The following is a 13,475-nucleotide window of genomic DNA, read 5'->3' as shown; positions in this document are numbered from 1 at the left end:
GACAGGTCACCTCACCAACCTATTGAACACATACCGAATTAATGTCACTTAAAAATAACTGCGGTAATCCCACTACTGTATAATGATGTTGACCGCACATATCAGCAGGGGCTCAACATCCACAATAGCAGATACTTGTTTGATTTACTTGTAGGAAAAAAGCAAAACAATTCATGTTGACAGGTTTTTCTTTAATCAATAGATGGAAAAAATATTTTCATTACCAGTGCATAGGTTAAACAGACTCAAGTTTTCCAACATAAATCCTAACTGCTTTAAGACATTACACAGTACATTATGTGACACTCAATAACTGGAGTTAAATATCAACTCTCAGGTCCCCACACCGCTTTATTTATACATAAGTAAACAAAGTATTTCCAAGAAGCTATAGTTCTACCTGGAATTATTTAGGGCTTTCAATGTGACTGCAGTTCTTCGGTCAGTCAGATGGCTCCAACTTCTGATGCAGTTGACTTTCTTTTTTGCTAGTCCATGTTGACAACACACTGCCTCTTTCTTTGCCCCAGCTCTGCCCTTTCTTCTTCTGGGAAACCCAGCTTTCTCTTGTAAACTGATCTGGGGTTAGAGGGGCAGGGAGAAGTCTCCGATGAGCTCTCCAGTCTCTGCGACAAACCCCTTTCCACCGGGGTTCCAGCTCCGGATAAGCAAGACGTGGAGGACTTTGTAGTGTGCAAGCCTGAGTCATTAAATGGGCAATGCATTTCTGTGTCCATTGTTTGGCTCTGCATTGTGGAGTCATTAGCATTTTCCGCAGTAAGTTTCCTACAACAATCCCTTTCACCATGGGAGTTTATAATGTCCAAGACACGCAACTCGGAGTCACTCCCACATTTCATCTGGACATCTAAAAGATGTTGTTGCTGCTGCTGCTCTGTCACGGATTCTCGCATGGCAACAGAGGCAGGATGAAGGATAAATCTCCTGTTCCTACCAGGCAACCGACAGCCGCTTTCTCCTCCATCAACTTTTCCCCGCTGCCTCGTTTGCCTGCTGGAGCACCCCACATCTTTTGATTCGTCAGAATCCTCAGAGCTCCCGTCGTAGGGGTCCAAAAACTACAATCACAAGGACACATGCATTCATTTATGAAAATAAAAGGCAGGATGCTTTGGCTGGGAAATGGGCGGATTAAAAAGAGAGCTTACCAACGAATAACAGCCATGTCTTCCTACGGGCTTATGTGTTAACCGCAATGTCCGTGTAAGAGTCCCCCTCTCAGGTGTGCTGCTCACACATCCCTGCTCAACATGGAACCAGGTGATTGCTTCATTAAATCCAAAAAGCTAAAGCCTAATGGAGCAAATTAAATACATTTCCCTCCTAAATGATGTTACTGAGATCATTAAAGACACAGGGAGAGGTTTATATTAGAGGCCAAGATAATGGAGTCAGTTTCTGGGAAACTCAATTAGACGCCATTTTAAAACAATATTCGTGGAGACATCCAATGGAAATTGTCCTCAATAGAGGACCGGGTGCAGACATTTTGTGCTATTTAAAGGTTATGTATACAATAAGTTCAAATATCAATGTGTTTTTAATATTCACGTTTAGAAATAAAGAAATACCATAGCGCTGGTGTCTGACCATCTTGGACTGATCTCAGATTCAGAATCAGTGCTGGACTCCACTTTACACAGCTCCTGGCAGAAAACAGGTTACTCTTCCCACATGTATATGTCAAAGTAAGAACATTTTTTAAAAAGATGAATCTCACCATGTATTTGAAAGCAAGCTGGTCCACATTGTTGGGCACACGTGTGTTCCTGTGATCTAACGTTCATTGGAGGACAAATATTTAATGTATTGTGCAATAATGCTTTTAAAGACACCAACATTTTTACATTCGATAAGTTAGGATTGTGTGTTTTTTAATTCGTGCATAAAACAAACACATATTGTTACCTGGACTTGTCATCTTCAGCGTGGTCTTCGTCCACCGTGTGCAATGACTTTTGGCGCATACATGTTTGCGCCGTGGTGAAGTAAAAATAAGTAAGGGGTATTAATTATGTTGTTGGGAATCAACCGGTGTGGTGCCAGGTGCTTTCGATATGTGGTGCAACAAAGTCTGGTCCCGGGTGAACACTACACACGATATTCGCATTTGCACGAGATCAACTAAGCGCCACTTAGTTGGTTAATTAAAAGATTTGAACAAACAAATACGTCCGTCCGGGGATCTTTTTCAAAATAAAACCCGCATTGACATCGCTGCTTTTGCAGCGAATTAATGCGCGACAACCTAAATGGCCGTTTAAATCAGTCTTAACACCTTGTCAGTCTGCTTTCTTTTAAAATGTGCATATTTCATAACGCATTTAAAGACTTTCTAAATTCGCACAGTACATTAAACAAAGTTAACGCTCTGACTTATACACAGAAAATATATGTCACTGTTTAATCACTTTTATTTTTCCCACATGTAACATAGGCCTACTATATATGTATATAACGTTATATGTAAAGCAGCTACAGGCGGGTCCTCCTCCACCAGTTCTCCGGTGACCCGTCGGGGGGGGACGGGAGAGGTTTCCCCCCCCTCATCACCGTGCGTAAGATCCGGCCTGGGGGAAAGGAATGAATGTTAATTTCAAAGATGGCGGCGGAGGGAGGAGGGAAGGAGATGAACGAAATTAAAACTCAGTTCACCACTCGAGAAGGCGTCTATAAACTCCTCACTCACTCCGAGTACAGCCGTCCCAACAGGGTGCCTTTCAACTCACAAGGTTCCAACCCCGTCAAGGTCTCCTTCGTCAACGTCAACGACCAGTCGGGCAACGGCGACAGGATCTGTTTCAATGTGGGCCGTGAACTCTACTTCTACATCTACAAAGGCGTTAGAAAGGTAGCGTGCCAACGCCGCTGTAGACCACGTGAACTCGTTATGCTGCGTGTCAAAAACCCAGCAGCGCTGTCCGAGCCGTTGCTGAGCGTCGGGCTTGCGTCTGATGCGTTAAATGACTCTGACAGGTGCTTGACTTTGAAGTTAGCTCGCAAGCTAGTTAGCTTGATGCTACGAGGAAGCTAACGTTAGCTAACGTTAACTTTGTCCGAGGCCAGGGGCGAGATTACGTCCCCGGTGTCGCTCTGGTTTTAGTTTCGCTGGATGGAAACGTTAGTACTGCTGAGTTTGAATGACAACCAGCGGAGTAAAGTTGACAGTTCGATCTGCTCCGAGTTGTCAGGGTGATCATTGCCGCTGTAGCGTTGAACCTTATTTTGTGATGACAGTGACAGTTCGCACACCTGTTGACGGCCATTGACTGACAGCTGTCGACTAATCACACCTTCGTTTGCCTGGCGAGCTGCTGCCGTCACCCTTTGCGTAATTGCTTGGTTCGCTCTGCTTGTGGGGAAATGCTAACGTTAGTTTGTTTTGACATGCTGGAGCGTATAGTTCTAACCCTATAGGTAGAACTTCATCATAGCACAGTGTGTGCAAGAACTTTATACCATGTTAAGATGTTTAGTCACTATCAAACAATCAAGTCATTTTACATCTTAGTCATTTGTAATTAAAGAGAATAATGGCAAAAAGGAGTGGAAATGGTACCTGGGTATTCAGCATTGCCACAACATCCTACAGAATGGAAGCCATGCCTTTCTCTTTTTGCTCAGTGACTGTCGGCTATTTGATGTGCTTATAAAGGTTGTACAAAACTATTTTGGACTTTCCGAAGCTATAACCAACTTTAATTTGGCGCTCCTCTCCATATTGTTCCAGTGTGTTTTTAAAATGAAGCAGAGAAGGAAATGTAACGCAGCAAAGTCATTGCAGATATTTTATGCTTACTATCGTCATTTTTATATGCCATCATACTTTGTGTCCGCAGGCGGCTGACCTGAGCAAGCCCATAGACAAGCGCATTTACAAAGGAACGCAGCCCACCTGTCATGACTTCAACCACCTCACAGCCACGGCAGAAAGTGTCTCCTTGCTCGTGGGTTTTTCTGCTGGACAGGTACAGCTCATTGACCCCATCAAGAAGGAGACAAGCAAGCTCTTCAATGAGGAGGTGAGTGATTGAGGGACAGAGGTTAGATTAACACTAGGTGTGTGTGTGAGTAGAGGTATAATTGGGGACGACTGTAGATTTCAACGTTTTGTAGTGCTGTTGATGTTAGATCGGCAGATTTCTTTCTGCCATTTCAGGTGAAGGTGTATTTATTTTTGTTGCATTCCCACATAGATGACTTAACTTGTGCCCAACAAGACAGACATTAATGTTAGTCCACAACAAATGGGACGCATACAATTTTTCCTAATACGATCTAAAATACTTTCTGTAACGCTCTTCGCATTTTGATGTATTCTGGTAGCGATGACGTAATAAATACCAACTTTTAACGAGGAGGATTTAAAGCATCTGAATAGTAAAAAGTTGCAAAGCATTTACTATTTGAACTTTTAAACTGAATATTACCAAAAGTGGCCCATTGAATGTGATACTGTAAGACTTGGAAGCATAGATTTCTCGATGATACTTGCTGATATATCCTCTTCACTCTTCCCTTCTCCCGCCACTCTCCTGCATACTGCCTCTCAAACCTCAACTTCCCCTCCCTCCTGCCAGAGACTAATAGACAAGTCCAGAGTAACCTGCGTGAAATGGGTGCCAGGTTCAGAGAGCCTGTTTCTGGTCTCTCATGCCAGCGGGAATATGTACCTGTACAACGTGGAGCATACTTGCGGCACCACGGCACCTCACTACCAGCTGCTGAAACAAGGGGAGAACTACTCTGTACATACTTGTAAGAGTAAATCCACGCGGAACCCTCTCCTTAAATGGACAGTGGGGGAGGGTGCTCTGCATGAGTTTGCCTTCTCTCCAGATGGGAAGTTCCTAGCCTGTGTGAGCCAGGATGGCTTTCTACGAGTCTTCAACTTTGACGCAGTAGAGCTTCATGGCACGATGAAGAGCTACTTTGGTGGCTTGCTGTGTGTGTGCTGGAGCCCCGATGGCAAATACATAGTTGCGGGTGGAGAGGACGATTTAGTGACTGTGTGGTCGTTTTTGGACTGCAGAGTCATTGCTCGAGGCCATGGGCACAAGTCTTGGGTCAGTGTGGTGGCATTTGACCATTACACCACCAGCGTGGAGGAGAGTGACCCAATGGAGTTCAGTGGCAGTGATGAGGACTTCCAGGATCAGATGATCCACTTTGGACGAGACCGGGCCAACAGTACGCAGTCGCGACTTTCCAAGCGCAACTCCACCGACAGCCGGCCTGTTAGCGTCACATACCGGTTCGGCTCAGTGGGCCAGGACACTCAGCTGTGCCTATGGGACCTCACAGAGGACATCCTTTTTCCCCATCTTCCACTCTCACGGACACGGACACACACTAACGTGATGAATGCTACCAGCCCGCCTGCGGGTGCTACGATAATCACTAACACCTCTAGTCACACCACTAATGGAAACAACAGTGGTGCCAATACTCCTGGCATTAACTCCCTCTCTACGGCATTACCCCGCTCCAACAGCCTGCCCCATTCAACCAGCACCACAGCAACGGCCAACAACACCAACAAGGCGGGCAGTGGTATTATGGACAGTGCCATTGCCACTGGTGTGAGTAAGTTTGCCACGCTATCACTCCACGATCGGAAGGAACGCCACCACGAGAAAGACCACAAACGCAACCACAGCATGGGTCACATCAGCAGCAAGAGCAGCGACAAGCTCAACCTGCTGACCAAAACTAAAACGGACCCTGCTAAGACTCTGGGCACTCTGCTCTGCCCGCGCATGGAGGATGTGCCCCTCCTTGAGCCCCTCATCTGTAAAAAGATAGCACACGAGAGACTGACTGTACTCATATTTTTAGAGGACTGTTTAGTGACTGCTTGTCAGGAAGGATTTATTTGCACATGGGCGCGGCCAGGCAAAGTGGTAAGTTCTTTTTAGTAAAGGAAATGTAGTGGGAAAGTGTCTTTCAATCTTAAGCTGTCCTGAAGTCAGTTGATGGGCTTTAACAAAAGAACAAGCCGTATTCTGAAGGCATAAAATATAAAAAATGGGCAATTGGAATAACATTTTTATTTGTTATACATCATATTGTCAATCTCTTTCAGCAGGTGATGAGCATATCTGACTTGTTTAATGTACATCTGCTTTTCAATGAGAAACCCTTATGCCTAAATTTTACCATTGTTATAAAAATGAGTCTGGTTATATAATACTGATAAGGAGGATTTCCTATGTAGAATTGCAAGGGGGGGGGGGGGGTTGTTAATCCATGTGGATTGTGTTCATTGGTTCATCATAATCATCCCACAATGCATAGCAGCAAAGCCAAGTAGTCATCGGCACACCCTTTCATATGTTATATAAGCTTTTATGCAAAATGCTCTGTATTAGTCCAAACCAACCAGTCTCTGCAGTTCCTCACATGCTTACGACTTGACTTGGGTGCTCCTACATACACTTCACCCTTTTGTCTGTTTTGAGGGGCTTTGTGGCAACGAGGCACATGATAGTCTGGATCTGGAACATACGGGCAGTCTGAGAGCTATTTTATCTAGTGAGATTTTTATTACTTTAATGGGTGCTAAAGACAATAATTCCTTACGAAATGTCCTCAAAAGTAAAACTGATATTGAGTAGTACACCAGCAGATGTAAATGATGGCACCACACAGCAGTGGGTATACATTTTGATAAATATGAACTTCATGGTAGTGTTTAATAGCCAACATGTAATGCCCTACAGTGTATTATCTGGTCATGTTCATTAGAAGTGCCTTGATCAAGCAAAAAGAGTTTCACTTATACTTGGCCTCCACTTTGCCTGCTCTGCACAGCCTTTCAAATGCAGGGCACCGGGATAAGGAAAGAAGAGGCTGATTTCTTTTAATGAGCTATTTGTTGCTTGATTTTTGCTACACTGTGTCATCTTTCCCAATGCAAATCTTCTTGTTTTCCTTTTTCCAGGGTTTATTGTCATCCCAAAACCAAGCCAGCTCTCCCAGTGGAACAGTAGTATAGCCACAATATTTCTGCTGCTAAAGAACACTGCAACCCAGATTCTGATGCCGCTCTTCACCCTGCAGGCATTGCAAGTTTCCTTTTCTTTTATAAACCTCCCCACCCCCAGATTTTGTTTCCTTTTGTGTTCAATCACTCACTTGACCTAGAGGAGGAGGAGGAGGAGGAGGAAGGATGAACCAAGAAAGGGTGGTGGCATTTTGGACGATTGTGCTTTTGTCCTTGAGTTTTAACACATTTTAGATTTAAAAGAAATAATCTCTTTCATTTCAAATCTTGTCAGACTGTTGTCCCCTCTGGGAATTAATTCTTGCATTGTTAGAATCAAACAAGACAATTGTGGCTTGAAACTAAAGGGATAATTCATTTAATTTCCGTAATCTGTGTTAGGGTTAGGTTATTGACTGAAATATATTTGGATAAACTATCCCTTTACCACAAAGTGTGTAAGCATTGCCAAATATTGCATCCATCCACATTGACCCACCCTTTGTCTTTTTTTAAATTAATTTTTGTCTCCCCATCAACAACTTTGCACTGATTTTGTTATTGTTTGTTTTTATAACTACTCTAATGGAACAAAAGAGTTGAGGACTGCCTTGTTGCACTTGGGCTTTATTATCCTTCACTTTAAATCTGAATCTATATAGTTCTGCAATCAGTCTTTTTAAAGAAAATAAATGTTTGCACTTAATTTAGTTTATTAGAAGAAAATTGCTTTACATTTTGGGTATGCTCAGAACTCTCAGATGGTTGATAACAGTAGGTGAAGGAAAAAGGATAAAAAATCAATTGAGCATCTATTTTAATATTATTTCAGATTAAAATCTGCTTTGTATTATAATGTGAGTATTGTAATTAATTTGATGCCCTAAGCAAACTACCATTTCTCCAGTGGCAGTTTTGTCATGATAGTTATATTTCTAAAGCATACATATAAATAATATTAAAATAATCTTGAATACAGCGTTTTCTGTTTCCTTTTTTTTGTTCACTTGCATGTATTGTATTTACTTAACAAAGCTGCAAGGCTAGGGAATCATTGCAAGGAAGGAGCGGTCAGGTAAAGCAGTCTTCCAATCTCCAGCTCCATGGACTCTGGGGATTTAGGGCTAACCCGTTGTGCCTCAGGCAGACATGTTGAACCCTTTATAAACCATTTTAGTAAATGAGCATTCAATGCTGACTTTGCCCAATGGGTCACTGCGGCGTGAAAGCATGAAGACATGAAAAAAGGTAAACAATAATTAATAAATTATTAAGGATTAAAGATGGGGGGAAAAAAGCACATGGAATTATGACATTTTTTCATAAGATTAACAAACAGTAAAAACATTATTTGTAATTACTTCATCTCGTAAGGAAAAAGCCTGGAAGACTTTCAAATTAGTGAAATAATGTCCCTCGATTGTAAATCATGTATTTTGACGTTAAGGGGACGTGTTGCATAAAGTGCTTCCCATTCACACCGTTTAAAGCCTTCAGAGACTCTAACATCACCATTTACCAGGTGGTGTCCGTTTAGTCCATAGGGTTGTAGGGTTTTGTGGGTTTGGGCCTCTGAATCTCTGGAACGTGATGATTGCATCTTAGAAGCTTTGAAACAAGCTTTCATTGTCCCTCAGAATATGCTCTTAAAATAATTAAACCAAAGCCTAAAAAATTGACAAAGAAACATCAACCAATGGTTCTTGTCATTTTAAAACAATATGTACTTTTATTTTTTGCTTCCTTTTTCTGCCATGAAGAGATGACCTCTTTCACTCGACAGGAAGTCTGTGAAGCAAATATATATTTTTAAAATGTTTTTCTCTGAAACTATAACACCTTAAAAATGACGAAGGATACTTCCCTTTAATAACCAACATAAAGTGCATGTTGAGTCAGTTAATTTTACTGAGCGCAGAGCTCTGAATTAAACGGTACATCTTTTAAGACAAAAATGCTTTAATTGGAAGTACTGGCTAAGCTACATTCTAAACAAAACATAAAAACATTGTTTTTAGAACTTCCTTAAAATGAAGGCCATATAAAATACAGATCACATACATAACTGATCTAAAAGGAAAGTCATTTTTTGTGGGCCGCTCCAAATCTATGTTGTTGCCTGCATTGGGTTATTGGGATGTTACTCATCAGCTATGTGTTACTTTGTCCTTGAGAAAGAAATTTCCATTCTGTGCCTGGTAGTATAGTTAATGGATCCAAACACTGAGTAGCTCCCGTTAGAAGGATTTCTATTGCCGTCCAGTTTTTGAGCCCGTTTGTACACTCGTTCATTCACTAATCCTAAACGGGTGTTCATCTTATTGCTTAGCTTGTTTAAAAGGCTCAGATTAAAGTGTATTTCTTAACAGTTGTAAACATGTAACACCTGACTAGGCCACGTAAAACTGAGGTTCTAACTTGACACTCTCAATGCAACATATTATAGACTACACTGAATTGTACAAGCTTTAAACAGTTTGATGTAAGCAGTCGTAACTGATAACACGATAGGCATGGCGGTCTTTGCTGCGTCTCTCATCACGTTGGTGTTGCTCCATTTCAACATCCCAACATTGTCCTGTCAACAATTTGTTTTCAACAGTACAGGTCTATCCAGTTTCAAGAGGTCATTTTTAATAATATATTGGAAGTGCTTTTGATTCTCAGTAGCCTCCACGTTTCCTGTCCAGAGGGGGGAAGTAGAAGGACTTGAAAGCGGCGCGGTGTGGATCATCCCAGGGCTGTGAACAGGGAGAAGAGACGTCTGAATACCAAATCCATGCCCTTAGTAAAAAAGCGTTTTAAAAAAGAAAACATTTTTCAAAACATTGAATTGCGATAAAATGTTGTGGGCTGTGATTTAACTTCGCTTTCATATTGCCATTGATAGACTCTCCTCAATGACTGAATGATTCCATCGCGTGCAAAGCCTGCTGTCTGTGTTTACCTTGGCCAACCGTGGCTGGCACTTTGTCGACGTGACGGCTGGCAGAGTGCCTCGGTGGGTGACGGTAAAGGACGGCATAGTGGACGCAGGGAAGGACATCTGTGGTCCAGGCAAAACCAGGTTGAGTTTGGGCAGCTCGGTCGGACGGGGGGGGACGTTGCGTCGGATCAGGGGCTCCGCCGCATGTTTCATGTTGTGCTTGAGAGGGAGGCAGTGTCAGATGGTGCAAGCCGTGTTCATACTCACCTGGACTCAGGGGCTTTGGAAGTTTTCCTTCAGTTGTCTTACGCATATTAAAGGGGTTTGCCTTGTGTGTCTTCCCCTCAGCTGTTTTCCGTGTCTGGCTGGGCGCCAGATGTGGTCGCAGGAGTTGTGCGTCTCAGCGCTCTCTAGTCCATTCATTGTCCCTGATGCTCTGTGAAAAGTCTCAGCATTCTTCTCTGTTTGCCTGTGGGGGAGTAATTAAAAGTTATTGTCTTTAGTCAGTTTAACCAGCATTAAATTAGATGTATAAGTTGCATATAGATAGATTCTATATTTGCAGGGTTTACCTGATTTCCCTGAAGTATGTGTGGCGCATGGCTGTTTCCGCAGTAATGCGTTCATCGGGGTCATAGGCGAGCATCTGATAGAGCAGGGACAGAGCTGGAGCCGGGCAGTGAGGGACTAACCGGGAGATGCCGCTGCCTTTTTTAGGGGGGAAGTTGTAAAGCATCGCTCTAGACCTGCCAGACAAAGAGAAACCAAGCACATCAAAAACGATCTTCATAATTTCTTTCAGATATGCACTCACTTCAAATAACTCATTTTAAGGGGGAACTCCTACTGCTTTAACTTTTGGAGGATCGTTAGATCTGGCGTCCCCAAGACGTCATGGATCTTAGCGACCTGATCCAACTCATTGGTCCCAGGGAAGAGGGGACTCAAACTGAAACACACAGGTATTTGACTGCAAAGCTATTGACATAGCATTTGTTTGACGTTTGTTTATGCCTAAATGCAGACCTCGAGAACATTGTAGATTACACAAATCATTTGAATACTCCTGTCTCGTTAACTCATGAACGGTTGTCCTATGGGTATTTCAGGTAAAATGATGTGCCCTTCCCGTGCAGACGTACCTCATGATCTCAAAGAAGACACAACCAGCACTCCACATGTCCATCTTTAAGCCGTAGTAGCCATCGGTGAGGAGGCACTCTGGGGCTCTGTACCAGCGCGTGGAAATGTACTCGGTGTGCGGCGGCTTGGAGTACACGCTGCGACATGAGCCAAAGTCGCCAAGCTTCAGACCATTTTGCTGCAAATTTTAAAACATATATCATATATCATAAACATATTTTTTATACTACTGTTAAAGCAAATTATAATAATGCATCTCACTTTGATGAGAATGTTTTCTGGCTTCACATCCCTGTGAAATATCCCACAGCTGTAAAAGAAAAAAGAAGAAAAAAAGAGGACACGAAAACACTCAATTATTAACTCAATAGTTAATGTTGTATCTTCTGTGTAATGTTTCATTAGACTTTTCATAACTACCTGTGCATGTGTTCAAGTGACTTGCAAAGCTGGTACATGTAGTTCTTTACTGTATTATCAGACAGTGGCGTTTGTCTTCCTGAATGAATGAAGAAGCACTGTAAGTCCATACAGTTTCCAATGTACAGTTACATCCTCAGGTTCCTCTTCGTCCTTATAACTATTTATTGTGTGCTTCCAATTGTTGTTACTTGCAGACTTACCTTGTATGAACTCATAGATGTTCATCTCCATCAGTTCACAAATCAACGACACAGTTCCAGTTTCTTTGTCACTGAAACATTGTGTTAGATTGAAATGATGCGCCACGTGAAACGACAGTAAGGAAATACAATAACTTTGTTAGACAACAGTGCGCTACTCACAAAATCAGTTCATGGAGCTGGATGATATTCGCATGTGGACTCAGTCTCTTCATTGCCTGGACTTCCCGCAGATTGTTGGCATGCTCCAGACTTGTTGACGGAGAACAGGTGACATTTGCACTTATATATTGACGTGTAATGTAGTTAATATATAATATAGTATCTACATAACTGCTTCACACAATAAAAATGTGCATATTTAAAAGGAAAAGTGACCCTATAACTACTAGTTTGAAAGCGTAGACAGTCACATCTAATAGGATATGTATAGCAATGGGGGTGGGGGGGGGTCAATCGGCTGACTCATGTTACAGGTGTCCATACACAATAGAATATGGTAAAATAAAACAATGTCTATGCCGAGGAAATGTTGTGATTTTGTTACAGAAGACATACCTGTTAATTCTCTGCTTCATGGTTTTACATGCGTAGAACTTCCCATCTTTCAGGCTCTGAGTTTTCAACACCTCTGAAAATGTGCCTTCGCCAATTTTCTTGATTGTTTTGTAGCCTGCACAAATTTCAATAAATTAAGTGAAATACACAAGTAAAATATTACTTATATATCTGGTGAAACTGCAGAGTCTTTGCTTCATAAGTTTAGCCAGAGTCAGATATATTGTTGGTCACGTTCACCCTTTTTGGCACCAACTAAACAACTAAAATATTAATTAAGACTTAGCGTAAAACTATAACAAAGAACCTCATTATTATAATGGAAACAAATTTAAACAGCAAGCATAAGAGGGAAACCTTAACGACGGACGCCTGTCTGTCAGAGCTGTCATCACGCTACTCGGCCGTCAACGGGTCGCATTCATCAACTTACAGTTCATTCCTCTGTGTCTTAGCCGCCGCATGTACGTCGGTTATTGATAACACGCTTATCTGTAACGGAAATATCAATTTTTTTTTCGTTGTGCATCGGAGTGTCAAAAGGACACGACACGCGCTCCACTAAGTGTTAGCCTAGCCCTGCTAGCCAGCGCTGTTAGCTGACCGTCGCCTTGGTAACGGAACACGCCTTCGCCCTCCACTCTGACCCGAGGAGGAAACTGGAAACTCTGGTTGAACATTTGACTCGCTCCTGTCGCACCGCTTAAAAGAAATGCATTTAAAAGCAACAATGAGGCACAACATGCCCTAGCAATTAAAAAAAGCACGCCTTTTATTCGCTACAGGCCCAGATATTTGACAAGATGATGTTTTTACAGATGCATAATTCACTGCCTTACCTTTTTTCCAGAGATGGGTTGTGACCGTTAGATCGGATGTCTTTCCATCAGGGCGCGGATTGTTGTTCCGCATATCAACATTTAACGTTAGCCTTTTATTCCTATCGATGTTAGGTGGTGTTTTGCATGCATTTCGAATGCTTGCCCGGTTTTTCACGCCAATAAGCCAGTTTGAGTAGTGCATCATTTGTGCACTTTAAATGCTAAAAAGCCTACCATGAGCTTAAAAATATATAGAAACACCAGCGGTTCACTGCATACATGTCGTCGCCTAACGTTACCAAAGCACTGTTTTCTCCCACACACAATCAATGCATCCTATTCGCTCGCGTCCGTTGTGTGGAAAAGGCGCAGACCTGATCCTTTTTGCTCCACGCCGG

General features: G+C 42.4%; 3 protein-coding genes across 9 annotated transcripts; 1 reads left to right on the top strand and 2 right to left on the bottom strand.

The window, feature by feature from the left end:
• Window positions 1-97: 97 nt before the first annotated feature.
• LOC119228129 (uncharacterized) lies at window positions 98-2,201 on the bottom strand. Of its 2 annotated transcripts, none has more exons than XM_037487497.2 (5): window positions 1,930-2,201; window positions 1,742-1,797; window positions 1,593-1,664; window positions 1,170-1,262; window positions 98-1,079 (listed from the first exon to the last, which is right to left on the bottom strand). In XM_037487497.2, exons 1-5 carry the CDS (start codon window positions 1,940-1,942, stop codon window positions 489-491), a joined length of 825 nt encoding a protein of 274 aa, XP_037343394.2. In that variant the 5' UTR covers window positions 1,943-2,201; the 3' UTR covers window positions 98-488. The 2 variants fall into 2 exon arrangements, with proteins under 2 accessions (XP_037343394.2, XP_037343393.2); XM_037487496.2 differs by having other exon boundaries at window positions 100-1,079; window positions 1,593-1,667; window positions 1,930-2,190.
• Window positions 2,202-2,515: 314 nt separating this feature from the next.
• On the top strand, window positions 2,516-7,984 carry wdr20a (WD repeat domain 20a). Of its 2 annotated transcripts, XM_037487485.2 has the most exons (4): window positions 2,516-2,872; window positions 3,861-4,043; window positions 4,602-5,924; window positions 6,965-7,984. In XM_037487485.2, the coding sequence occupies exons 1-4, from the start codon at window positions 2,609-2,611 to the stop codon at window positions 7,016-7,018; spliced, it is 1,824 nt and encodes a 607-aa protein (XP_037343382.1). In that variant the 5' UTR covers window positions 2,516-2,608; the 3' UTR covers window positions 7,019-7,984. The 2 variants fall into 2 exon arrangements, with proteins under 2 accessions (XP_037343382.1, XP_037343383.1); XM_037487486.2 differs by lacking the exon at window positions 4,602-5,924.
• A 101-nt stretch (window positions 7,985-8,085) lies between these two features.
• Window positions 8,086-13,451, bottom strand: LOC119228127 (MAPK/MAK/MRK overlapping kinase-like). Of its 5 annotated transcripts, none has more exons than XM_037487487.2 (12): window positions 13,096-13,450; window positions 12,257-12,371; window positions 11,861-11,950; window positions 11,699-11,769; window positions 11,496-11,574; window positions 11,337-11,385; window positions 11,075-11,253; window positions 10,780-10,881; window positions 10,505-10,678; window positions 10,242-10,401; window positions 9,954-10,151; window positions 8,086-9,747 (listed from the first exon to the last, which is right to left on the bottom strand). In XM_037487487.2, the coding sequence occupies exons 1-12, from the start codon at window positions 13,280-13,282 to the stop codon at window positions 9,670-9,672; spliced, it is 1,482 nt and encodes a 493-aa protein (XP_037343384.1). In that variant the 5' UTR covers window positions 13,283-13,450; the 3' UTR covers window positions 8,086-9,669. The 5 variants fall into 5 exon arrangements, with proteins under 5 accessions (XP_037343384.1, XP_037343385.1, XP_062413367.1 ...); XM_037487488.2 differs by lacking the exon at window positions 13,096-13,450 and adding an exon at window positions 12,690-12,876; XM_062557383.1 differs by lacking the exon at window positions 10,780-10,881 and having other exon boundaries at window positions 13,096-13,451.
• Between the last annotated feature and the right edge of the window lie 24 nt (window positions 13,452-13,475).

This window comes from Pungitius pungitius, chromosome 14, assembly GCF_949316345.1.
Source record: "Pungitius pungitius chromosome 14, fPunPun2.1, whole genome shotgun sequence".
NCBI classification, from domain to species: Eukaryota; Metazoa; Chordata; class Actinopteri; order Perciformes; family Gasterosteidae; genus Pungitius; species Pungitius pungitius.
The sequence above is the reverse complement of the archived record's forward strand: the minus strand, read 5'-3'. Positions and strand labels throughout refer to the sequence as shown.